This window comes from Sus scrofa, chromosome 12, assembly GCF_000003025.6.
Source record: "Sus scrofa isolate TJ Tabasco breed Duroc chromosome 12, Sscrofa11.1, whole genome shotgun sequence".
NCBI lineage: Eukaryota > Metazoa > Chordata > Mammalia > Artiodactyla > Suidae > Sus > Sus scrofa.
Genome location: NC_010454.4, coordinates 5,453,323 through 5,480,374, shown reverse-complemented (window position 1 = coordinate 5,480,374; position 27,052 = coordinate 5,453,323). Strand labels below are relative to the sequence as shown.

The 27,052-nt window shown below is 46.8% G+C and overlaps 1 protein-coding gene across 7 annotated transcripts in view; it reads right to left on the bottom strand.

The window, feature by feature from the left end:
• The window catches only part of ACOX1 (acyl-CoA oxidase 1, palmitoyl), a 28,638-nt gene continuing 2,410 nt past the window's right edge, over window positions 825-27,052 (bottom strand). For 2 of the 7 annotated variants that reach the window (XM_021066018.1, XM_021066019.1), the window contains exons 3-15: window positions 23,272-23,432; window positions 15,200-15,360; window positions 12,928-13,035; window positions 10,662-10,781; window positions 10,400-10,515; window positions 9,809-9,978; window positions 8,232-8,394; window positions 7,196-7,386; window positions 6,446-6,625; window positions 6,215-6,320; window positions 5,940-6,083; window positions 5,584-5,790; window positions 825-2,888 (exon numbers count right to left, since the gene is read on the bottom strand). In XM_021066018.1, coding sequence (XP_020921677.1) covers window positions 2,838-2,888; window positions 5,584-5,790; window positions 5,940-6,083; window positions 6,215-6,320; window positions 6,446-6,625; window positions 7,196-7,386; window positions 8,232-8,394; window positions 9,809-9,978; window positions 10,400-10,515; window positions 10,662-10,781; window positions 12,928-13,035; window positions 15,200-15,360; window positions 23,272-23,336 — 1,782 coding nt within the window. In that variant the 5' untranslated portion in view covers window positions 23,337-23,432 and the 3' untranslated portion in view covers window positions 825-2,837. 7 annotated transcript variants of the gene reach the window in all.

The window sequence follows — 27,052 nt, the reverse complement described above, 5'->3', positions numbered from 1 at the left end:
CAGTAGGAACTCTCAACTGAAGTGGTTTTTGTTCCCCAGAGAACCCTAGGACCACGAATCTATCGCCCCAGCCAAAGCCCTGCACTGAAGATCCTATACTGCAGAATTAGGATCTAACACGTTAACTTTAGGACTATTAAATGCCTCCAGGTATGTCATCTAAAGTTACAAGCAGAGAGTTCTCAGAAAAGCATGTGAACAAGGTTAACGTTGCAATTAAGTGAATGTTCTGAAGATAAACTGCTACTTAGCAGAATTATCTTCTGAAGACAAGAACATGAAGGGCCCCAAAGGCTTTGGGACCAACTGTGCTTCGAGGTCACTACTGTCCAAACACTGAAACATACCTAGTGTCTAGCGAAGACAGCCTGAAATACAGCTCCCAACACTGAGGAACCAGCCTTCGTCCATTATAAACAGCCCAAACCTATTAAACTTCAAAGGCTTTATATCAGGACCATCTAAACGGAAAAATCTCATGAATCCTACTCAGCACTGCTCATCATTCTGTAGATTCGGCTGACATTGACCTCTGTACTCCTTGTGAAAACGGCTCACAAAAGAACCCAACAGAAACAAACTTATCTGTGGCAAAGTGTGGCTTCTCAGGGACAGCAGACCAGGTCAGCTGCTCAAGCGCAGCCAATGAACCTGTCCTCCTGCACCGGCCGAGCACTGGCAGGTCTTCTGTGGTGACAGCGTGGCAGCTGGTTCGGCGATACTGCTCCGTTTAACATCACCTAAACCTCCATCGTAAAACGCTCCATAATTTAAACTCATTTAATTATGAAGTGGGCGCACTCTTTCCATCTGGACAGTACAGATCAGGTTTTACAGGATTTTATTCTTTAATTACAGTGAATAAGATTCAAGACAAAACATTTCAATGTTAACAGAAATACTGTCAATATCCAGTTTAGTTGGTAAGTAAAACTTAAGGTGCTGGACAGAAGGTGGCTGTGCAGGGCCCACAACCTATTGCAACCTGCTCAGATCCCAGATCCATGCAGCTGGATTGGGTGGGTATCGTTCCAAACACCCTCGGATCCTTGCCACAGGTATTCCTGCCAGTACAATTTTTAACCACTAATTGGAAACAATTCCATATTTAATAGGTCAGTATTAAGCAATCTGAATACATTCTATTACCTCCCAGGATCTGAACTAGTCAAGACACACCCGAAGGAAATGAACAGAGTGCATTTTTACTTCAATCTGAACATAATGATCTATTAGTTCTCCTAGTAGAAAGATTAAGGCTTAACAGGCAGTTATTTCTTTTGCCGGACCTTAAAGTCTCTTGTTGCCAGTTCTACTGGGATCGATTTTATGTCAGGTCCCAAGACAGGAGTTCCATTTCCACCGAATTATATACGACATTCTCAAGACTGATTCTAGAATGACTGGTTTCATGAGGCAGATGTCACAAATACAGTTAACAAGTTAAAAAAAAAAAAAAAATCTAGTGACTTGTTTTACACTGATTTTAAGAAAAAATTACCTTGAGATACATGTTTAGCCTTTTAATATAGAATGATTGTGTAAATTAGACTTCGGCTGACAGTGCAGCAAGTCAGATAAAGCTCGTAGGAACATACTGAAAATAAAATCGGATACTGACGAAAAAATTGGATATACAAAAAGAAATAGGTTCTATGGAACTTCCACTTACCCTTTAGTCAGTTTCAACGATTCATATTTTCTGATCCAAAAATCAGAACATGACGTTTGTCCAGGCAGACAAACGTGCTACTCCTGGGTCTGTGCTACTCCTGGGTCTAAGAGGCGACAAGGGGTGCTTTTATTTTTTGTAATGCCAGATGCTGTAACCTCCAAGCATTTTAATGAATTGGGCCAAAGTGACAGACTACAGGAAAACTGGACTGTTTCAGGAAATGCCAGCAATGTGGTCACCAAAGTTACAGCAACCATAACTGAGCATGCTCCCTGCTCCTGTCCTACTAAGGCGGAAGTGGGGCTGTTTTTGCCTCCTTTCTCCCGCATCTCTCAGGAGATGGACAGGAAGGATCAGAAGCACTGAGGTCCCATCAGTTGCCACAAGTAGAAACACGCAGAGAAAACCTCGCTCCCTCCCCCCTTCCGAGAAGCTGGGGACAAAGGGCCTTGTAGAGCACTAGAGTGGCACTTTAGGGACCCCTCCAGTGGAAGGTGCGTTAATTTCACGGGGCAGGGACCCCACGGTAGCCTGTGCTGGGGAAATCCTGGTGCTGGGAAACTACGACTCGGAACAGTTAGACAGGCCCGATGCATGAACGCAGGTGGGCAGGCAGGCAGGAAACGCATCAAGGTGCTGAACACAAAGTCACACGTACACCAGGCGGTCCCTCTTCAGTCCTGCTGGCTAACCCGCGCCCTGGCGGGAGTCGCAGGGTGATTAGTGGGAAAGGGCGGCAGGGTTCTACCCCCGCCCCCTCACGAAATACCTTTGCTTTGCTTTAAAAACACTTGTGATTAGGGAATAATTAACTACTTAGTAGTTAAGTGCTACAGATTATTAAAAGTCATAGCCTCCTGGGGTCAGCAGTACAAATGGAAGTCCTACCACACATCTTAAAGCCTTTCTGAATGCCCAACAGTCTTTCAGTGTTAACTGCACTTGTAAACCACCTGTTTTTTTCCTTTAATCTCCGAAATTTGGGGTTTTTGTTTTTTGTTTTTTTTTTTTCAATGTAAAAAAAGAGAAAAGGGAAAATTTATCATTTGCTCTATAGCTTTTCTGAATTGGATAAAGGTTCCACGCAGATTTCTGTGACAGGTGTGAGGGGAACGGAGCACAACTGCTTTCGGGAGCAGACTGAACTCGTCGTCAGGACACTTCAGAGCTTGGACTGCAGTGACTTCAGGTGCTTGTGGTAAGATTCATGGACCTGCAAGGGAAGGAGAGAGAAAAAAAATTACTGATGGGGAATTCCCGTTGTGGAGCGGTGGTTAATGAATCTGACTAGGAACCATGAGGTTGAGGGTTTGATCCCTGGCCTTGCTCAGTGGGTTAAGGATCCGGCGTTGTCCTGAGCTGTGGTGTAGGTCGCAGATGCGGCTCGGATCCCGCGCTGCTGTGGCTCTGGCATAGGCTGGCGGCTACAGCTCCGATTAGACCCCTAGCTTGGGAAACTCCATATGCCGCAGGAGTGGCCCAAGAAATGGCAAAAAGACAAAAAAAAAAAAAAAAAAAAAAAAAAAAAAAAATTACTGATAGGGAGGTTTCACTGACATGCAATTCAAAATAGCATACTTTTTTTTGGCCATGCTTGTGGCATGTGCAAGCTCCCAAGCCAGGGAACGAACAAACTCAGCACAGCAACAACCCAAGTCACAGCATGACAATGCCAGATCCCTAACCACCAGGGCATTCCCTAAAATAGAAGTTTTTTTTTGTTGTTTTTTTGCTTTTTAGGGCCGCACCACGGCATATGGAGGTTCCCAGGCTGGGGTCGAATCGGAGCTGTAGCTAGCGGGATCCGAGCCGTGTCTGCGACCTACACCACAGCTCACGGCAATGCCAGATCCTTAACCTACTGAGCAAGGCCAGGAGTCGAACCTGCGTCCTCTTGGATGCTGGTCAGATTTGTTTCCTGATGAGCCACAATGGGAACTCCTAAAATAACATTTTTAATCCAGAAATTATCTGAACCTTATTTGGATCTTGATTCAAAAAAACTGAGATGGGGGAAGAGGTGAGCTAACTGCAGAAATTCAGACACTGATTCGGTTTGATACTAAAAAATTATTAATTTGTTTAGGTGTGAGAATGGGACTACAGTTATGTTTTAAAAAGAGAGTTCTTAAGAGTTCCTGCTGAAAAACCCGAAGAGACATTTTTCCAAGGAAGATATTCAGATGGCCAACAAGCACATGAAAAAAATGCTCAACATCCCTGATTACGAGAGAAATGCAAATCAAAACTACTCCGAGATACCACCTCATACCCGTCAGAATGGCCGTCATTAATAAGTCCACAAATAACCAATGCTGGAGGGGCGTGGAGAAAAGGGAACCCTCCTGCACTGTTGGGGGGAATGTAAGCTGGTACAGCCACTGTGGAGGTCGGTATGGAGGTACCTTAGACATCTATACATACAACTACCATATGACCCAGCCACCCCACTCTTGGGCACCTATCCGGACAAAACTTTCCTTGAAAAAGACACGTGCACCCGCATGTTCACTGCAGCACTATTCACAATAGCTGAGACGTGGAAACAACCCAAATGTCCATCGACAGACGATTGGATTAGGAAGATGTGCTATAGATACACAACGGAATACTACTCGGCTATAAGAAAGAACAAAATAAGGCCATTTGCAGCAACATGGATGGAACTAGAGACTCTCATACTGAGTGAAGTAAGTCAGAAAGACAAAGACAAATACCATATGATATCACTTCTATCTGGAATCTAATACACGCACAAATGCACCTTTCCACAGAAAAGAAAATCATGGACTTGGAGAATAAACTTGTGGTTCCAAGGGGGAGGGGGAGGGAGTGGGGTGGATTGGGAGCTTGGGGTTCACAGATGCACACTGCTGCCTTTGGAATGGATTAGCACTGAGATCCTGCTGTGTAGCCCTGGGAACTATGTCTAGTCACTTATGCTGGAGCGTGATAATGTGAGAAAAAAGTATGTACACGTGTATGTGTAACTGGGTCACCTTGCTGTACAGTAGAAAAAAAAAAACTGTATTGGGGAAATAACTTTTAAAAATATAATAATAGAAAAGAAAAGAAAAGAAAAAAAAAAAAAAGAGTTCCTGCTGGGGCGCAGTGGGTTAATGGAGACGCTTGGTTTGATCCTTGGCCCAGTGCTGTGGGTTAAGGATCCTGTGTTGCTGCAGTTGTGGTGTAGGCTGCAGCTCCAGCTTGGATTTGATCCCTGGCCCAGGAACATCCATAGGCTATGGTGGGGGTGGGGGTGGGGGAGTGAAACAGAAAACAAATAAACAAATGAATAAAATTATCTGATAGCTTGGATTTGTTTCCAAATAACCCTCAGCTGGGAGGTTCAGAGGAAAGGCCACTGGCCAGGAGCAGAGAGTTGTTAGAACACAGCAAAGAGGACACGGAGACGCACTGCAGGATTCGATTTGCGTCTGTGTTTGAAAATTCTCAACTGCTGTTCAACAGCCAAGGAAATGAAAACCAGCACCGAGCAGGAACGACCTGCTCCCTTAAGACTCTGTTGCTCAAATAACGTGACTGTTTGAAACGGTCATAAAAGCTTTCAAAGATCAATTGCTCTCAGAGGTCTTTCCTGCCTCAATATTTATTTACTTATTTATCTTTAGTCTTTTTAGGGCCACACCGCGGCATATGGAGGTTCCCAGGCTGGGGCTCAAATCGGCGCTACAGCTGCCGGCCCGCACCCCAGCCACAGCAGCGTGTCTGCAGCCAACCACCCCTCATCGCCAGGTCCTTGACCCGCTGAGGGCGGCGAGGGAGCAAACCCGCATCCTCACGGTTACCAGTCGGGTTCATTACCGCGGAGCCAGGATGGGAACTCCCTGCCTTAACATCTAAATGAAGGACTTTAAAAAGGGTGAAAAGCTGTTTTTGCTTTTTACCTCCGTTTTGTTTAGCGGGGATTTCTTGGCCCATTCAAACATGTTTTCATACACATTCCCGTCATAGCGGCCAAGCACGGAGCCCAGGGTCACATCCTGAAAATCAAATGCGTCAACCAGAGCAACGGCTTCAGGGCGAATGGCCATCAGTAATTCCTTCACACGCTCGTTCACGTGGGTGACTTGAGACTCTGTCATGATGCTCCCCTAAAAGGAACAAACGAGCAAACGTATACATCACACAGGTACGGACCCCGACACGTCTATACAGGTCTATAAACACATGTGCACGAGTAAACCGCACTTGTCTACAAAACAATTTTAAAGAAAAAGACTGAAACTCAGAAAACACGGACCTGAAGAAAATCCCCTGAGTTCTGACTGATTCCATACAGAGCATAGAGGAGACACAGGTTCCTTAAGACAGCGTGGATGGACCTCTCCTGAATCTGGTGGAGTTTTTCGGCAAAGAGCTTGACGACCACGTAGTGGCAATGTGCCTAGGTGAAAAGAAACACCGGAGTGTCCTAATCCGTGAAAAAGATTCAAAAGAGATAAGGGTTTCTGCACGAAGGACACCGGGTGGGTGGTGGAGGGGGCGGCGTGGGGGGAGAACCATCGCTGCGCTCACCTCACTGGCTCGGACGAGGTCAATGGAAGTTAGGTTCCACGCTGCCTCCTTGCTCTTCCTGTGACTCATTTCAGTTTGAAGGTTTTTCGCAGCAATTTCTACTAGTCTGTTAAAAAGGAAAGGAACCAGAGCTCGAGGAAGCAGTGGATCACAGGTGCCTTCCTCGTCTGTTCAGGCCCCGGGTCGCAGAGGCCCCCACGGCTGCCTGGTGCAGCTTGAGGGTGTGCTCACCTGGAGGCACGCAGTCTATAGGCTTCGATCAGGCTGTCAGGGCTGTTGATATCCGCCACGGTCGGCCAGGCTGCCACCTGCTGAGGCTGGATGCGCTGGCTGGGCAGGTCATTCAGGTAGGACACCATGCCACACACCAACTTGCCTGAGTGCACCTGGTTGTAACTTTTCATCAGGAACCTACGAGTCACCAGGACACATGCCTTCAGTAACTATGCGTCTCAGGAAGCAGTAAGAAACAAACCCCGGGAATGAGCTGGCACTCTGTGACAGGTGATTTTTACTCGTCTGACCACCAGATAAAAACCATGGGTCGGGATGGAAGGCCAAGTGACACCTTTCATGAACAAACATAATACAAAGAGAAAACATGGGGCCAGGAACCAATGAAAGGGACTCACACATTTTTTCCTCTTTTTCTTTTTAGGGCCGCATCTGTGGCATATGCAAGTTCCCAGGCTAGGGCTAGAAGTGGAGCGGCAGCTGCCGGCCTACCCCACAGCCACAGCCACGCCAGATCCGAGCTGGGTCTGCAGCTTATATCACAGCTCACGGCAATGCTGGAACCTTCACCCACTGAGTGAGGCCAGGGATTGAACCTGTGTCCTCACGGATACTGGTCGGGTTCATTTCCGTTGAGCCACAACAGGAACTCCTCAAACATTCTTTTTTTAAATTTTATTCCACTTTTGCTTTTGCTTTTTCTCTTCGAACACTCTCGAGAAGAGAGTCCACGACTCCAAGTCTCACCTGGCCGTCTGCAGCATCATGACAGTGTTTTCTCCCTCGAAGGTGCAGGTTGGGGTGAAGTTGACATAGATATTTGGAAGTCCACTGCAGTGAGAATAGCCGTGCCCGCCACACGCCATCCGACAAGCTTCGATGGCAGCATTAGCCGTCCAGGATGTGAAAGCCTTCAACCCCGCGGTGAGGGCGTGAAGCTAACGGGGAAGCACAGAGCCATCGGAACCTCGCTGGTGCTGCCCCCCGTGTTCCAGGGACAAACCCTCACCCTCACTTGACAGCACCGGCCACTTTCAAAACCCCCGCCGTGTGTGTAAACTGAAAAGCATGGCCATCTAATTGGCCGGAATTAATAACACTCCCTTCTGAACTGTTGTACTTGGCGAAAAACGCATCACTTAGGTTCCCCTGATTAACAGGTGACCAACACGGTACAGGAATTTTGAAACTGAAAAACTCACACATGTTCACATGTGACCCACTCTCAACCAGAAAAATGTCTCCTAACTTTTGAGAACATATGGATTCATCCTCTCTTTTTTGGCCACACTGTGGCACAAGGATGTTCCCAGGCCAGGGATCAAACCAGGGCCACACAGTGACGATGCCAGATCCTTAACCTGCTGCACCTCCAGAGAACTCCCGAGAATACATCAATCCCCCCCCCCCTTTTTTGGGTCTTTTTGCCTTTTCTAGGGCTGCTCCCATGGCATATGGAGATTCCCAGGCTGGGGGTCAAATCGGAGCTGTAGCCACCAGCCTACGCCAGAGCCACAGCAACTCAGGATCCGAGCCACATCTGCAACCTACACCACAGCTCACGGCAACACTGGATCCTCAACCCACTGAGCAAGACCAGGGATCGAACCTGCAACCTCATGGTTCCTAGTTGGATTCATTAACCACTGTGCCACGACGGGAACTCCAAATACATCGATTCTTCTCAAGCCATCCCAAAACTTAGTTTTCTTTGGACATAATCCAACAGGCAAATACAAGCCAGAAGGGAGCCCGCAGCGAGCGAAACTGGACACGTACATACCTCAGGTAGGCCGCTCAGGTCCCCCTGGCGGATGTTTTCATTAATGCGGTGATAGGTCTCTTTTATATATGCGCCAACAAACTGGAAGGCATAGGCAGTGGCCAGGAAGGGAAAGAGTTTATACTGCTGGGTTTGATAATCCAAAATCTGTGGTTCTGGTTCACTAACGTATATTAAAAAAGGAAAAAAAAAAAAAGTCAAACACCTATACAGAGCTCACTATGTGCCAAGTTCCAGTCGAAGCATTTGATAGATTAATTTATCTAATCCTCATAAAGACCCCGTGAGCTAGTTTTTATGACCCCGTTTTACAGCTGGGGAAAATGGGAGGTTAAGAACCTGCCCAAGGGAGTTCCCCTTGTGGCTCAGTGGGTTAAGAACCTGCCTGGTATTCATGAGGATGTGGGTTCAAGCCCTGCCCTTGCTCAGGGGGTTAGGGATCCAGCATTGCCGCAAGCTGTGGCACAGGTCGCACATGTGGCTTGGACCCCACATTGCTGTGGCAGGGGCCGGCTGCTGCAGTTCCGATTCAACACCTAGCCTGGGAACTTCCATGACGCAGGTACAGCCCTAAACAGAAAAAGAAGCTGCCCAAGGTCACCGAGCTAATACGTGGCAGACCCTTGATTTACATCCAAGCTATCTGCCTACCAGGCTCTGCACCGGCTCGTCGGACCGCCTTAGGCGGACAGAGTATTCTGGCTGCAGCTCCCGTCTGCTCAGTCTTTCCAGTCTTACTGAGGAAACTGTATTTCACAGCAACACCCAAAACCAGTGTTTGTTAACTCCACAGCAGGAAGGCAACGTTAAAGGGTCTAGATGGTCGAATAAACTACGTTTAGCCCACAATCTGATAAGACCCAATGCACTGACTTAAACAGCTGAAGTCTAAGGAGGTCTGCTCTTACCAATTTCTTTATTCCTTCTTTAAACGTGAAAAGCTTATCAAGGAGTCATGCCCAAGTGAAAGGCAGCAGTGAGAATAAACTAAGTCCACAGCCACAACAGGGAAGCAAGTTTAATGCTGCTTTTGCCAAACCCAGTTTGTACTTGTTAGTAGCAATTAGAATCGTCCCACTGCCTTCAGTGTTTTGAAAATTTCATTTACAGAGCTCAAGCAATGTTACTGTTTTTCTTAGAAGGTTAAAAGTAACAGTAAGGTGGAGTTCCCGTCACGGCACAGCGGAAATGAATCCGACTAGGACTATGACGCTGCGGGTTCGATCCCTGGCCTTGCTCAGTGGGTTAAGGATCTGGCATTGCTGTGGCTGTGGTGTAGGCTGGCAGATGCAGCTCTGATTAGACCCCTAGCCTGGGAACCTCCATATGCCGTGGGTGCGGCCCTAAAAAATAAAAAAGAGAAGAAAAAAAGAAAAAAAAGAAGTAATGATAGGGTGGGTACTCTCGTCCTTCCACTTAAGGGAAGCCTCGATTCCAAGGAGCAGACCCAGTACACCGCTGCCCCAGCTCATTGTGTAGCAAGTGCACCTCCTGTGCACTACGTCTGGGAGTTTGGCTCCTTGGACAGGGTCAAGGCCAGGTGTCTGTACCGGGACCGTCCCAGACTCCACTCTTACTCTGGCCTGAGTTCAGACTGGTGCCTCACGGCGCTGTAGCGGATGGCGATGGTGCACGCCTTCGACAGACACCGGGCGGCCTCGCCCACGAGGAAGGACCTGATGAACACCATGGTGCCGTAGGTCAGCTTGTTACTCAGGGGCTTCACATACGTGCCATCTGGCTTCACCTGGAAAAAGAAGAGGAGATGGGCGCTGCCTTCAGTTAAACCCAAAGAGCCGTGCAGGCCAGGGCTTCTCCAAGCGGGGCCCCAGAAAAGCGTCAGCATCAGCGGGAAACTTGCTTGGAAATCTCAGTCCCCACCCAGACCCACGAAATCAGACTCTGGGGGCCAAGCAATCAAGGGCTTAGCCGGCCCTCCGGGTGAGTCTAATGCAGGGTGAAGCTGGAGGCCCCCTGGTTCTGAAAGCCAAAGCATGCTCCTCCTATGGGCCTGCGGCTTGTGACTTCATGGTCACAATGAAAGCGGTATCCGAAGTAAAAGTTTGTCATTACCTTCTAAAAAACAGACCTCTCTAACCCCGTGATTACCAAGAGCCACTGAGACCACCATGTCTGCCTGCTTGGTCCTGTATTCTGTCTAAATATACCTGGGCATACTTCATCAGCATGTTTTCTCTGGGAATACGGTAATTGTCCATCTTCAGGTAGCCATTATCCATCTCATCATAGCCGAATTTGGGGCCAATGTCCCCGACGGTAATACCTACCACAGAGGCAAGGCAAGTCACAAGGTGTTTATGTGCTGGAATTCCTGGCTCCCCTCCTCCTCTTTTCTTACGTATTATACTTTTTGCAGAAGAAAGTGCCTGCTTTGATTTTCCATCTCAACATCAGAGGAACAGTTCTAACCTGGTAAAGGCTTATGGGTCCCCTGTTCCCGGATAGGGACAATGAAGGCATGCAGTCCATAGCACTTCCCCTGGGTGATGAGCTGGGCCAGTACTATCGCGTGATTTGAGGTCTTCCCGACTGCAGCACCAAAGAGAACAGGAAAGGGCAGTGAGCAAACGTTCTTACACTTTCTTTCTTTGCTTTTTAGGGCGGAACCCACGGCATATGGAAGTTCCCATGCTAGGGGTCGAATCAGAGCTACAGCGGCCGGCCTATACCAGGGCCACAGCAATACCAGATTTAAGCCACATCCTTAACCCACTGAGCGAGGCCAGGGATCGAACCCGTGTCTGTATGGATTCTACCTGGGTCCGATACGGCTGAGTCCCAACTGACCTCCATCCTTACACTTTCAAGGATAGAAACCAAAGAGGCCAAGTGCACGTAAGGTCTAACAGCAGAATCCCCCAACAAAGGGTCCCTGGAGGGCTCTTCTGTGGCAGTGCCACAGCTAGTTTTTAGAAGAAAATCCACTGAAACTGATAATTATAAAAATGTACTGAATTTTGGCAAAGCAATCCTTCATTTTTTTAAATACACAGAGAACAAATTTTTATTGATATAATTAACCTAACGCTGTGTAAGTTTAAGATGTATATATAGCGTGTACATTTGATAGCAATCCTTCATTTAAAAAATAGACCAGCTTTGGGAGCTCCTGCTGTGAGACAGTGGGTTAAGAATCTGACTGTAGGAGTTCCCGTTGTGGCAGAGTGGTTAACGAATCCAACTAGGAACCATGAGGTTGCGGGTTCGATCCCTGGCCTCGCTCTGTGGGTTAAGGATCTGGCATTGCCATGAGCTGTGGTGTAGGTTGCAGACGCAGCTTGGATTCTGCGTTGCTGTGGCTGTGGTGTAGGCTGGTGGCTACGGCTCCGATTCGACCCCTAGCCTGGGAATCTCCATATGCCGAGGAAGCGGCCCTAGAAAAGGCCAAAAAAAAAAAAAAAAAAAAAAAAAAAAAAAAAAGGAAAAGAACCTGACTGCAGCGGCTCGGGTCTCTGCAGAGGCACGAGTTGCCGCAGGGGGTTTGATCCCTGGCCTGGAAACTATCATATGCTGCAGGTGTGGCCAAAAAATAAAAGATAGCTTTTCTTTTTTCATTCATTTATATAAAGAAATTTATAAATTTATTTAGGATAACCAAAAGAACAGTAATTTAAATTGCTTCCCTTCTCTTCCTTAGGGGCTTTCCAAAACAGTAGCCACTAGCCAGATGTTTTTATTTGCATTTAAATTAATTATAATTAAGTAAAATAAAAGATCTAGTCTCTCAGCCAGCTAGCCACATTTCGAGTGCTCAACAGCTACAAGTGGCTAGTGATTCCCACACTGAACAGCAAAGACAGAGACTATTCCAACACCACATGGGATACTGCTGCTTTAAGAGTTCTGGTCGGCACATTCAGAAATATTTACCTTCTTTGGCATGCTAGTTTTTTTCTCATCAAAATGTAGCATCACATATTAAAACATATAATGTGAGAAAACAAAATCCTTCAACCACAAATGCCATCTGAAATAGATCCTAAAACAATAACTCAGAGAAGAGAGAAAAAAAAATAAAACATGAACTCAGAATAGAAGTCGGGTTAACTAAATTTCACGTCAAAATCATTCATAAGAGGAGTTCCCTTCATGGCTCAGTGGTTAGTGAACCCGACTAGGAACCATGAGGTTGCAGGTTCAATCCGTGGCCTCACTCAGTGGGTTAAGGATCCAGCACTGCCGTGAGCTGTGGTGTAGGTCGCAGACGTGGCTTGGATCCTGTGTTGCTGTGATGCAGACTGGCAGCTGTAGCTCTGATTCGACCCCTAGCCTGGGAACTTCCATATGCTGTGGGTGTGGCCCTAAAAAGGAAAAAAACAAAAACCTACTCCTAAGGAAAATTTGAAAACTCAAATGCTTTTCAATATGGCAATAACAAGACAGGGAACGCTAATTACTTTTCAGTGGTGACCATGGCACCATGGTAACTCATGTGAATGTTCAGATGAAAACCTAAGAGAAGCAGAATCAGACAGCTGCCTTTTCTGTGCTTTGTCAAAATGTATTAATATCGATAACATGCACCACAAGAGAATGTGAAACAGCTTAGACGAGTTTAAGCCTTAAGAGCTTCTTCTCTATTTCAAAAATATATTGTCGTATCAGCTCTACCTTCTAGTCACAAACTTACAGTAAATCTTCGAAACACTGAAAAACTGTTAGAAAATTCACTTACGTCCACCAGGCCACCACTTGATGGAAGTCACAGTAGGGCTATTGAGAATGAACTCCTCGGTTGCAGGGTCATAAGTGGCTGTGGTTTCCAAGCCTCGAAGATGAGTTCCTGAGGAAACGAATGACATCTGCTTTAGACAGAATATGGGAAAAATAGGTACGGGGTGAAAAAAATTCCCTGTCCAGGCCTTTAAAGTTCTAGTGTCTCCAGAGGAACAGAATCGAAGAACGAAACATCGGTGGGTGAGCTACAAATGGTTGACAACCAAGAGTCCTTCTTCTGCTTCCATCGGACAGCAAGGCGAAACCACCACTGCCAAGCAGGTTCCACTTCTGCTCCCGACTGAGCGCACCCCTGCGGCAGCGGATGCGTCACGTCTCTTTAGAGCAACCAAAAGAAAACGCCAAGGCAGCTTACGATCACAGTTTCAGAAGATGACAGGATATGAATTTAACAGAGGTGCTCCCTGTCCTTTCAAAGGCGTCTTTAAGTTGTTAATGTGCCAATTTCAACTCATCTGTGCTGTGTCTACCACACCAATTCGAGGGTGTGGAATTCTCCATTAGAACAAAGAATGAGGTGCACCTGACAGGAAGGCACGCCAGCTGAAGTTCTCCTAAGCTGAGAAGTTATTTCAGAATGAATGCCAGCAAGAGCTTCAAAAGTGACAACTGTTCCACGGAGAAGGCCTGGAGCAGTGACTTTTTTTATTTCTGAAAGTCCGACACTGGGGCCTGAGTTTGGCCTGCGGCCTCCCCCCGCGAGGCCTTAATGTGTCCTGGATGGTTCCTGTTTTCATGTTTCCTGGAGATGGATTCCTGTTTTAAATCGTAATACAAATGTGCCAAAATTCTTTGAAAAGAGGTACAGAGAAATGTCCCAAAGGACACTCTCCCGAACAGTACTATCTTGAAACCAATGTCGAGAACCCTTTCTCAAGCGGCTTTGATAAAGCCAGATCTCACTGAACCCTTAAGGCTGACTCCCAGCCTTCCCCGGCAGAGGAGTCAAAGAATCAGACACCGAGACTCGTTTCTCCAAGAAAGAAACTTTTACAGAAAACAAGGTAGCATGTATATATAAATCACATCTGTGCTCATTGTATATATGTATGTATATATATATACATACATTTTTTTTTGGTCTTTTTGCTTTTTCTAGGGCCGCTTCCATGGCATGTGGAGGTTCCCAGGCTAGGGGTCTAATTGGAGCTGTTGCTGCCAGCCTACGCCAGAGCCACAGCAACGCGGGATCCGAGCCGCGTCTGCGACCTACACCACAGCTCACGGAAACACCGGATCCTTAACCCACTGAGCGAGGCCAGGGATCGAACCTGAAACCTCATGGTTCCTAGTCGGATTTGTTAACCACTGAGCCATGACGGGAACTCCGGAAAACAAGGTAGTATAGTAAACAAAATCAAATAGTGTTCCGCTCTGATTCTTTGGAAAATCCTGCAAAACAACATTCGGCACCAAAGCTGAAAGCCGTATTGGTGATCAAGTTAAGATGAAAATGTATAGAAAGAATTAAGGAGCAAGCGGCAAAGGTCCACCAGACCAGCTCTTCTGAAACCTCTGGGTAGGAAAGAAGAAGCTGGAAGTGAATGCACGGCAAACACAGACACCAGCCAAACCAGCCACGACCTCCAGCGGCATCCAGTCCATGGGCGAAGGCGGGTGGGGGATGGAAAGCCCAAGGCGGCACACCCTGGGTGCGGCCACAACCGCCTGCAAGTAGAGCTCGTCCTGTTTTTCCTCCACGCTGATCGAGCCACCTGCGGGACTGCACCCACCTGAGTGAATCAAGGCACAAATAACTCGAGGGACAAAATGCCAGACTGTGGCTGCAGAAGCCACTCGTTTCGCAAGTCAAAGGGCATGAACGCTACTGATCTGTGCTCGTTCCCTAGGCTGTCATAGCAAAGGTGATCAGACAGGAGTGGAGAGAGAGAGGTGGGTTCAAAGTCTATCTGCGCACCAATTCCATACACCGTCAGTGAGCTTGAAAAACCAGACCTGTAATTCCTGACCTGCTGAAGGGGAACCATGACCGAGGGAGCTGTGACAACATCTTTAATTTCCACGGACCAGAGCCGTCTATGCCGAGACTTGTGTGTGAGAAAACCCTGGGCCCTGCAGCAAGATCCCATTTGGACAGATCTTACACAGCACGTGGAGAGGCCACTGCTGACACGCGGGGGGCCACGCCATGCACACTAAGCTTGCAGAGCCCCCGCCCCGACCCAGAAGGTAGACTGAATGCATCGTACCATGACCCATCTCTGTCTGAGCATAAGTGCCAATGATCTTGAAGTTCCAGGCGGGCATGAAGAAGCGTTCCTGCTGTTCCTCAGTTGCCTGGTGAAGCAAGGTGGGCAGGAACATGCCCACGTGCAGATCCAGAGGCCCAGGATGTCCTCGCTGCACAAAGCTTCAAAGAAATACCAAGGACGGGCATTTGAGAGAGGAGTCATCAGGTGTGAGAGAAACAGCAACGTGAACAAACAGAGCGAGGGGAGGAGGGAAGAACACCTCCTGCGAGCATGAATCAGTCGGGGGGACTTTCATCCCGGACGGGAGCACTGCCCCTTTCTGTATTACTTCACGACTCTTGGCAATTTCCAGGTTTCTTACATTGCTAAGAAGTATAGTCTAATACTGCTCATCTCTAAAATAATTAATTTTGGCAGAGACGGGCTTCCGACTCCAAAGCCTGTGCGGCACGAAGCCACACGGGCGAGGCAGAGGAGTCCAGCCTTGCAATTAAAGCAAAGAAAATAAAAAATGTGTAGAGGCTGGATGGAATGAAGAATTCAACTGATTTACTCTTGGAGTTCCCGCTGTAGCGCAGCACTAACAAATCTGACTAGCATCCATGAGGAAGCAGGTTCGATCCCTGGCCTCGCTCAGTGGGTGAAGGATCTGGCGCTGGCTGTGAGCTGTAGTGCAGGTTGCAGACGTGGCTTGGATCTGGCATTGCTGTGGCTGTGGTGGTGTAGGCTGGCACCTACAGCTCCGATTTGACCCCTAGCCTGGGAACTTCTACATGGCGTGGGTGCGGCCCTAAAAAGACAAAAAGAAACAAAGAAATAAATGATTTACTCCAATGAAAAACGGAGACAGTAGTTCTCTCAGCAGAAACTTTTTCCAGATTCTGATTTAAATAATGCTCCTGGGCTGGAAACTTTTCTGTTTGTCCTCAAAACATCCAGCGATAATCCACATTCCTCACATAACTGTGGTCATTTCATTCAGATCCCTGGCAAAGATCGAGCTACACCTACTGCTGAAACAATACAAAAACTGACAGTGCTCTTCATCCAAATAATTTCAGAAATCAAAAGATGTGACTTTTTAGTAAAGAACATAATATTTACAAACGACATATTCATAACAAGCTCTCCATAACAATTACAGGGCAATTATCACTAATCAGGAGGAACAGGATAGTTGTCTATTTATTTATTTTGTCTTTTTGTTTTTCCTCGAGCCCCTCCCGCGGCATATGGAGGTTCCCAGGCTAGGGGTCTAATTACAGCTGCAGCCACCGGCCTACACCAGAGCCACAGCAACTCAGGATCCGAGCCGCGTCTGCAACCTCACGGCAACGCCGGATCCTTCACCCACTGGGCAAGGTTAGGGATCGAACCTGCAACCTCATGGTTCCTAGTCGGATTCGTTAACCCCTGCCCACGACGGGAACTCCAGCTGTAGCTCAATTTGACCCCTCGGCTGGGAACCTCCATATGCTGTGTGTGTGGCCCTAAAAAGACAATAAAAAAAAAAATTGCAGGTGCTTTAGGCTTTTTTTGGTGAATGTATTTATTTATTTATTTAGGCCTCAGCGTATAGTGGCTGGATGTGGGCTCTAGGGCCCTCCTAGAGCAGGGATCAAACCTGGGCTGTAGTGGTGAAAGTGCTGCGTCCTAACCACAATACCACCAGGGAACTCCCATGAACTGATTTCTAAATTTCTAAATATGGGAATAGTTCCATATGGGATTTTATTTAACTTTCAGCTCTAAATTAATCAATTCTATACCGCTCTTCGTTGGCTCTTTAATTATCTTAGAAATGAGGGTGGGGGAAGGGCTGGGGGGTTTGAGATGGAAATGCTACAGAATCGGGTTGTGATGATCACTGTACAACTATAAATGTAATAAAATCCATTAATTAAAAAAAAAAAAAAGAAGCCTGAACATTTCAATTTCAAAAGCCCTCCGTCTGTTCCACTTAAGAAGGAGAACAGTCAGGGCAGAGAGCTCCGGGAGGGCTGATCTGTGCCGTCTTCCCATGAGGGTGTCGGGGGAGTGGGCTGTGCTTTCAGCGAGCCAGCCACACACGCAAAAAATCATAGAATGCATGAATAATGGCCTTGTTTTACAAAGAAACGAAAGCTGAGACGAGTGAAGGGTCTTCGGGGCAAAGGGATAACGGCAAAACGCGGGCAAGGATCTCTGGCCAAATCCGTCTTCCAGCGCAACCTGGGCTGAGGACAGTGGGGAGGACACCAGGAAGACGTGCCAAAACCCGCAGCGAGACTTGGAAGCATCCAAGCAGAAATCCTGCAAGATGTCACCACGGCACAAACTAGGTGAAAGGTCCACGAGACATCTCCATGCTCTCGGTGTGACCTCCTGTGAATCCGGAATCATTTTCACAAAAAAAAAAAAGCTTAAGAAAATAGTCGACATTCCCGGAAAAACACATTCCTGGGATGAGGCAATACCTTTCACTCACACACAGGAATGTCGACTGTCCTGTTTTTAAAAGAGTGGTCCAGAGGGAGAAAAATAAATGTGTGCCCAGGACTCAACCACTTTCAGCGCTGAGACGCCACCTGCCACTACTAGAAAACCAAGCACTTCCTGGTGAAGGAGAAGCGGCTTGGAAGCTCCCTCCAGACTCGAGGGCAGGTGGCATGGTGTGCTGCATCAGGAATAAGGGTGGACGCCAAGGGTCGCCCCCGAGCCTCTCAGCAGGGCAGGGGGAAAACAACTATAATCAGACACTGTTCTGAAACTGAAACGTGTTCGGGAGAAAAAAAACATCTCCTTTGACTCGGATAAGGATTATTCAGAAGTGGATGAAATGCAGGAGTTCCCGTCGTGGCTCAGTGGTTAACGAATCCGACTAGGAACCATGAGGTTGCAGGTTCGTTCCCTGGCCTTGCTCAGTGGGTTAAGGATCCGGCATTGCTGTGAGCTGTGGGGTAGGTCGCAGACGCGGCTCAGATCCTGCGTTGCTGTGGCTCTGGTGTAGGCCGGCAGCTATAGCTTCGATTGGACCCCTAGCCTGGGAACCTCCATATGGCACAGGAGCAGCCCAAGAAATGGCAAAAAGACAAAAAAAAAAAAAAAAAAAAAAAAGTGGATGAAATGCAGAAATATTACAAGGAGAAAGTGACCTGGATAGTTTGACTCATATCAAGTATGTGTTGTCATCTTTATCATAACAAAGATATTATTTTACAATAATTTTAAAGTTGCAAGGCACCAACATTTTATTTTTATTTATTTTTTTGTCTTTTTGCTATTTCTTTGGGCCGCTCCCGTGGCATATGGAGGTTCCCAGGCTAGGGGTCTAATCAGAGCCATAGCCACCAGCCTACGCCAGAGCCACAGCAACGCAGGATCCGAGCCAAGTCTGCAACCTACACCACAGCTCACGGCAAGGCCGGATCGTTAACCCACTGAGCAAGGGCAGGGACTGAACCCACAACCTCATGGTTCCTAGTTGGATTCGTTAACCACTGAGCCACGATGGGAACTCCACCAACATTTTACTTCATAAAGAGTTAGAGTCAATTCTTTAAAAACTGTTAACACCAAAAGGCCCTCCCAGTCTCTCCTACAGGATTCGGGGCTGGGATGGCTGGCAGTCAAATCTGAGGACACAATAGTTAGGTTAATAACATACAGGGGGAGTTCCTGTGGTGGCACAGTGGAAACGTATACGACTAGGAACCATGAGGCTGTGGGTTCAATCCCTGGCCTCGCTCAGTGGGTTACAAATCTGGTATTGCCGTGAGCTGTGGTGTAAGTTGCAGATGCCACTTGGATCCTGTGTTGCTGTGGCTGTGGCATAGGCTGGCGGCTCCAGCTCTGATTTGACCCCTAGCCTGGGAACCTCCATATGCTGTCGGTGCAGCCCTAAAAAGAAAAAAAAAAAAAAAAAGTAATATATGGGAAAGGAAGAATTCAAAAATAGTATCTCCATGGACAGTATGATTATAATCCTAGGAAATCAATAACAAAAGAAAGCATTAGTGATAAATGAATTGAGAAAAGCTGTAGGCTATAAGGAAAAAAAATCACTTCATTCTTACTCATTAGAATCATTCAGAGAAAAACCCCAGTAAAGAAAAAGGTGATTTATAATAGCAACAAAATATTTAAAAAATTTAAGTAATTTAGTTCAGGATATTAAAGACTGAATTAGAAAAAATATATTTAATAGGATGAATAAAAGATATGAATAACAGGAAAGAGTGCTAATCCTTGGCTGAGAGGACTAAGTAAAATTAATCCTTCCTAAGAAAATACAGGGAGTTAATGTAACACAGGTTTTAAATTCCTATAGAATACGTTTTAGAACTTGGCAAACTGAGATCAGAACTTATCTGGAAGAATAACATGCAAGAACACTGAATACATATATCTTGAAATACAACATGGTAGGCTTATCCTATCAGATTTTAAAATCTTTTTTTTTTATCTTAAGAAGCAATACTGAGCCAAAGTTTACGACGCTAGGAGAAAAGCAAATCAACATATTTCAAGTTCCAGAAATTAATTGAAACTATTATAAAACCCTAAGATGAACCAGAAAGAACTAAACAAGGGGAAAGACCTACTGGCTGATAAACATAAAAACAGGATGGGATTCACTCATTATACCCAAGTCAAAGCATTAAACACAAATCAAACAAAAACGAAAAAAGGAATAAAATAGAAGATAATTATCCCAGATATGGGAAGAAGGAAATTTATCTCCACCCAGAGAAGAACGCAAACCTTTTTTTTTTTTTATTTTTTTTAAAGCACCTGCAGCATATGGAGGTTCCCAGGCTAGGGGTCGAATTGGAACTGTAGTCACTGGCTTACACCACAACCACAGCCACATGGGATCCGAGCCCCGTCTGCGACCTACACCACAGCTCAGGACAACGCCGGATCCTTAACCCAGAGTGAGGCCAGAGATCAAACCCAAGTCCTCACGGATTCTAGTCGGGTTTTACTACCGCTGAGCCACAAGCGAAACTCCAAGGATGCAGAGGCAACAGGAAAAATATTGGAAGGATGTAACACAACCTCATGAGATCAACATGCAGATTCCATGTATTCAGTACTCAAAGGAGAAAAACCTCAATTATCCACGGGATGTGCAAGCAGTAAACCAAAACCTGGAACACCCAGGCTCACTAGCAAGGGAAAATTAAAACTTTAACTCTTAGGGAAACCAATCCGACTGGCATTCAGGAGGATGAGGGTTCGATCCCTGGCCTTGCTCAGGGGGTCGGGGACCCAGTGTTGCTGTGCACTGTGCTGTAGGTTGCAGATGTGGCTCGGATCCCGCGTGGCTGTGGCTGTGGCCAGCAGCTGTAGCTCCAACTCCACCCCTAGCCTGGGAACTTCCACATGCCACGAGTGCGGCCTGAAAGAGCAAAAACCAAACCCAACCCAAACAAAAAAACTCCATAAACTTTTAACTCTTAGATATATATTAAAACGGCAAAAAACTAGTAATTGTGTTGATGGGGCTGTGGAGACACAAGTACACTAATAAATTGCTTAAATACGCCCCAACTTGCTCTATGTCTTCCATGGCGCAACACAAAGCTGTCAGGTGCTCAATCCCTTCAAGCGCATTCATTTCTGAGAAAGAGCGTCCAAAGGCACGGCCCGGAAACAGAGTTTTCGTAAAGAAGTCTGGACTCTCATTACCAACAGCGGGGAAACTGGAACACCCAGGGAGCAAGTCAGTCTCACGGGAAGGTCAAGAGGGAAGCGAATCGCTCTGGGACCAAGGGGCTGGGAGTCTGCTGGAGGGACGCGGCAGTGACACACCGGGAGAGGAAGGTGAGTGACTCTGGGCATCAAGCTCACCACTTAGTTTTCAAGGTTCCAAGGAAGGAAGGTGCACTCTTTCCTGTGTCGATGTTACGTGATGGGAATTTGCAAAGGGACTATGCCACCTTCAAGGATGATACGCAGGTACCAACTAAGCTCTATTCTCCTTCATAATTGTAATAAGAATGGTAACAACAAAAGAAAAGGCAAGAAGAATCCCTATTCAGCAGCCAGGGCTTGAAACCACTGGATCCTTGTGAAGACCAAACGTACCACCCGCTTTGTGACCTGGAGAAGCAAGGTCAGGATGGGCAATGCTGCACCACGTTCCAGACTGTCCCCGGAGCACCGGAACCCCAGGGAGAAGGCGCCCTCCTGGGCCCAGGCCTCTGCCTCTGAGGCTCACAGACCCACAGACCCACAGACCAGAAGTGTGTTGGGACTTAGAGACAAGTGTGTACTTAGAGGAGAGACCACATATTCCAGAGGGAAGAGCGGAAACTGGTGACCTAGACTTTCTGCAGGTGGTTGAATGTTAAGATTCCGGAGGATCCTGGAATAAAGCTGAGCAAAGCGGCCACCAAGTTCCATCCAAGTCTGTGAGAACATTTTAGAGAATTATTGTTGACCCATTAAGGTTTCAAAGTCTCAGCACTTAAAATAGTCAAATCTTCCTCCTGGACCAGTTGCCTTTGGCCTTGAACTACTTTTTATATAGTCTGTGTAACATGACAGCAGCACAGGATGCAAATTAACGAACCCACTGACTGGCTTCCCCGGAAAAGAGCAGCAGTCAGCGAGGCACCGCCAGTACGAACTGACAAAGTTCTGGCAAGCAACGAGCCCGAATTTTAAAACTTCCTCCCCTAAGTAAACCACAGAGATTAAGACAAAGCTGGTTCCAACACAACCTTGTCTCAATCTCTGTGATTTACTTAGTGTGAAAACTAGAAAAAAGAAGGGAAGGAAAACTAACAAACACAAACTCGCCCTGAGCCAAGACCGTCGTCCAATATCCTGGGCTCCTCAAACCCGCCAGGTTCGAGCCTTCCTTTTCTCCTCTCTTCCCTCAGGTACAGATTTGGAACGTACTTTATCAACAGGGACAGAAAGATCAGACCCACAAAAGGTACACCCTTTAGGCTCATTTAGTCTCAGCAGTGTTTACACATCTTACGCCTCCTGCAAACAGCATGATTGTGAAAAGTCAAATCGATGCAAGGCCAACACTAAAACCGAGGGTTTCTGTGCCACGAAGCGAATTCAAGATTACAAAACACCCCACACTCTCCAAGAGAGGGAGATTTTATGACCCCTCAGGCCTGTCGTGTCCTTACGGGTCAGCCTGAAGCGGTCCCGGCTGTTTGGCAGTGTCCTACAAGCACATCAGTGACCAGAATCTGCTGTGCCCACGGGTGTCATGATAAAGCACAGCCTTAAACCGATTCACAAGTCAGAAGGCACCGCATCCCACACACAAAAGCAGCTTTCCTGCCGTCTGCATCCTTCTCTCACCCCTGTCTTTACATTCCTTGGTTTACATAACACAAGCATCGTGGTAATTTGGAACGAGACCGCGCAGCTCAGATTCAAGACCCTCCAATCTGTCCAGGGCCTCGTCTGTGCAAACAAACCCAAACCCAAAACTTTCTGAAAAGGGCCAGGTTTTGGGGACCCACATAACCAAGAATTACGGGTAACACAAAGCCCATGGCCGTGTATAGAAAAATGTCTAAGAAAAAAAATGAAGAGAATCGGGGACTTTTTTCCCGAATCACCTCGCCACCTTGCTAGTGGGACTAAGACACCTCACTGCTCTAACCCTCTGCCCAGTAAACTCCACATCTTCGACTTCATGAAAGCCAAGAGGCAGCGCCTGGATGTTGCTGGGTCATGAACCCGCTTAAGAACTTCCAACCGAGTCCTTCATCAATCAGACACCAACACAACTGGGAGCTCTGTGCCACTTCCAACCCCATCTTCCCAAAATGCTCGACGCCCATTTCTGCGGGTGTATCCAACAATGGGAAGAGGCTTCACAAAAATAACAAGGGCAGACGTTTCAGGCCAGAGTCTTGAACCAGTGTCTGAGCAGATGAGCTATGAGAAAACGAGAGGCTGGATTTTATTTTAAGATTTAACAGTTTAAAAACAAAATCCCAAACGGAAAAAAAAAAAAAAAAAAAAAAAGAAAAATCGAAACGCCAGGAGTCATTTGTTAATTGAGGTCCTGAGGTGGGTAACCCACTGACCCTCCAACGCGGACTAACCGTGGCCCAGCTCCGTCTGGGCGTAGGTGCCAATGATCTCCAGTCGTTTGGACGGAGGCAGCCATTTCTCCCTCTGAGCAGTGGTGCCCTGGCTCAGCAAGGTAGGAATAAACATGGAGTAATTGAGGCCCACAGGTTCCACAAAATTGACCAAATGCAGTCTACAGGAGAGAAGAAAAAAGCATCTCAGCCTTACGCCAGAAACTGCATTCTACCACCATTCTTGGCAGACGGCCGGGCCCTCGGGGGAAAGGTCAGGAAAACTTAACCCCCCTGCTTCGGAAATTCAGAGCAACAGTCACCATTTTTACTGTCTCACAAGCCAACAGCAGAAGCTAGTGGTATCTCCTCTCCTCGTAGTCATTTCGGGACCAGAATTCTGAATTTTACACTTAGTCCAGGAAGCAAATCTACTCATGTTGTAGCCTCAAAAGGCCTTGTTTACGGATTTGTGGGTATTATCTGTTGGTTCGATTTTGGCGAGTGTGCGCTTGTTTTTGCTTTATTTTCAGGGTTTACTTATTTTGGAAATCAAAGGGGACTCCATAGAACACTTACGTGTTGAGCTGTTAACGAAATGTCCTCCAGAAGAAAAACTTACACTATCTCCCCCTAGTAAAGGGACCCGATGTCCAGGACGGTAGAGACACACCCTCCAGCACCAAGGCACCAAGGCCTCAAGGCCTCCAAAGCTTACAGCTGAGTGAGCGGGCAATGGGGGCACATGAAAAACCTGTCACAGTCTGAAAATTCTTCCAGGTTACGAGAACTCTAATCACGATGAAGTCAGTTCTCAACGATTTTCTTCTAAAACAGAACATGTGAAGTGGTTAGCAGAGGTGACACATGCACTATTCGGTCTTGGCAATGCCGTGCCACAGGTTTTCCAGGGCTCTGCCCTGGTGCATCTAGCTATGTAAAGAGCTTGAGTACAAAACAACTACCATCCAACTGACCCTCGCAACTTTTCAAGGGCTGGCGGAGCAGCAGTGTCGCCACCGGCCTATCCTGGCCTGCACAACGAGCAGAGCATGAACGGAGGGAAAGGGGGACAGGCGGACAGGCTGCCCACTCCCTCTGGGGGAGGCCCTGAAGCCATTCCACCACCTTTCAAGGATGCTGGGGACAGACTCAAACATCCAAGGAACACCTGGACTAGCCGACATCAAAAATGCTTTTTAGGACCTCCCACTGTGACACAATGGGCTCGGCGGGAGTGTCTGGGGAGCCACTGCGATGCGGGTTTGATCCCCGACCAGGCACAATGGGCTGGGGATCCGGTGTTGCCGAAGCTCAGGTCGCAAATGTGGCTCCGATCTGATCCCTGGCCCCTGGCAACTCCATGTGCCTCAGGGGGCCAAAAATGACACACACCCCCCACCCCCAAAAAAGCTTTTAAACCCTGAGGCTCTGTAATTTTTACATAAATATCAAATGTTAATTTACACTAAAAGGAGAGAATGAGGGGAAAGGTGGTGGAGGAACGAAGAGATGAGTCGGCTTCCAAGTAATTCTGATCAGCAGCAACTTCCTGCTGTGCTACAGACACACAACCACACTTCTGCAAAACACACCCTTCTCACTGAAGCGGGATAAAGAGGGAACAAATGCAGAAACCAGTCCCTCAAAGGCAAGAGCACCACAGCCCTCCCTAAAAGGCATGTTTTACTAACAGAGGAAAGAACTTGCAAGAACTTCTGAGAAACAGAAGCAGTAATTCAGGTGCTAAAAACAGGGGCAATATAAGACACTCTTATTCCCTCAAGGCAACTGAGGAGGCTCTGCAGTGATAAAAATGATGTTGACACAAAATCTCTCTAGGAAACTGAGAGCTTATGTGACACAAAAACCATCAAATACTTCCAAGATTTTTTTTTTTTTTTTTTTTAGAGGCTACTTGAAAGTCAATTCAAGAATAGAATCTGAGGTCTTTGTTTTTTTTCTTTCGTTTGTCTTTTTAGGGCCACACCCATGGCATATGGAGGTTCCCAGGCTAGGAGCCAAATCGGAGCTGTAGCTGCCAGCCTACGCCACAGCCACAGCAACGCCAGATCGAGGCCACACCTGCAACCTACATCACAACTCACGGCAACGCCTGATCCTCAACCCACTGAGCGAGGCCAGGGATCCAACCTGCGTCTTCAGGATGCTAGTCGATTTGTTTCTGCTGAGCCAGGATGGGAACTCCTGAGCTCTCGTTTTTAAGTTATGTCTAATCCCTCTTCAAGATGCTTTTCAAGGAACGGGCTTTAAAAACCTAAGAAGGACTTGGCTGTACAGCAGAAATGATCACAGCCTTGTAAATTAACTATACTTCAATAGAACTTTAAACAAAAAGCAAGGAGTTCCTGTCGTGGCGCAGTGGTTAACGAATCCGACTAGGAGCCATGAGGTTGAGGGTTCGATCCCTGGCCTTGCTCAGTGGGTTAAGGATCCGGCCCTGCCGTGAGCTGTGGTGTGGGTCGTCGCAGACGCGGCTCGGATCCTGCGTTGCTGGGGCTGTGGTGTAGGCCGGTGGCTACAGCTCCTATTAGACCCCTACCCTGGGAACCTCCATGTGCCACAGGAGCGGCCCTGGAAAAAAGCAAAAAGACAAAATAAATAAATAAATAAATAAAATTTTAAGTTACTTTTAAGGCTACTTCACTTTTTTTCATAGCAGACAGTACAGTTAAAAGACAAAATTACAGACAAGGAGACTAGGAAACGTTTACATTCTGCAAAGAGCAATCTTATTTTCCCGAGGGATGGAGAGGAGGGTTCTTTCACGGCTTGAGTTGAGAAATTTCAAAGTACTTTACAAATATGTTAGCCTATTTCAAAATTTTCTCATGAGGGGAGTTCCCGTCATGGCTCAGTGGAAACGAATCCGACTAGTATCCACGAGGACACAGGTTCGATCCTTGGTCTCACTCAGTGGGTTGGGGATCAGGCGCTGCCGTGAGCTGTGGTGTAGAGTTGAAGTCGAGGCCTGGATCCTGCATTGCTACGGTGGTGGTGTAGGCCGGCAGCTACAGCTCTGATTGGACCCCATCCTGGAACCTCCAGGTGCCGCAGGTACAGCCCTAAAAAGACAAAAAAAAAAAAAAAAAAAAAAAAAAGAAAGAAAGAAACAAAGAAATCTGGTGCCTATCTCACTATTTATGGTCTATCACAGTTAACTCTGTTAGTGACCCATGAAACCCGGGCATGAGGGACAATTGATAGTGTTGGGGAATTGCAAAGACTAATTTGCAATCCCTTTCTCTAATAAAGTGACCTCCCTGTCCTATCTCAGAAATACTGGAGAGATGTCAAAGGGTATGCCAAAGTTACTCCCCAAGCAGAAAGGGCTGTGTCATAAAAAACGATAAAGAAAACAACTGGCTGGTGTCCAGTGATCTTTAACTTACATAAAGGACCTTGTTCTGTTGGGACTTCACTGGAGTCTGGTTACACATCAGGAACCACCAAGGTTATAAAATCTTCCAACCACCCTCTGAAACACACTGCATTCACCATACAAAAGTCAAACCAACCCAACCACCTCTTCCGTGCTGTTTTAAGGGAAGAATTAAATCATACTAACGAGGTGACAAACCCAACTCAGGTAAATCAGAAACAGAAGCTAGGAGTTATTCCACCTCGATAGCCTCACAGCCAGGGGTTACAAACTTGAAAAATTAAAAAAAAAAAAAAAAAAAAAGAGCATTTGGAAGTTGCTAAGTACTCTGATTTAGGCTATCGAAAATAAATTAACCATGTTTTTATAACCAAAATGGAAAGGAGTTCTGAGTGTGAT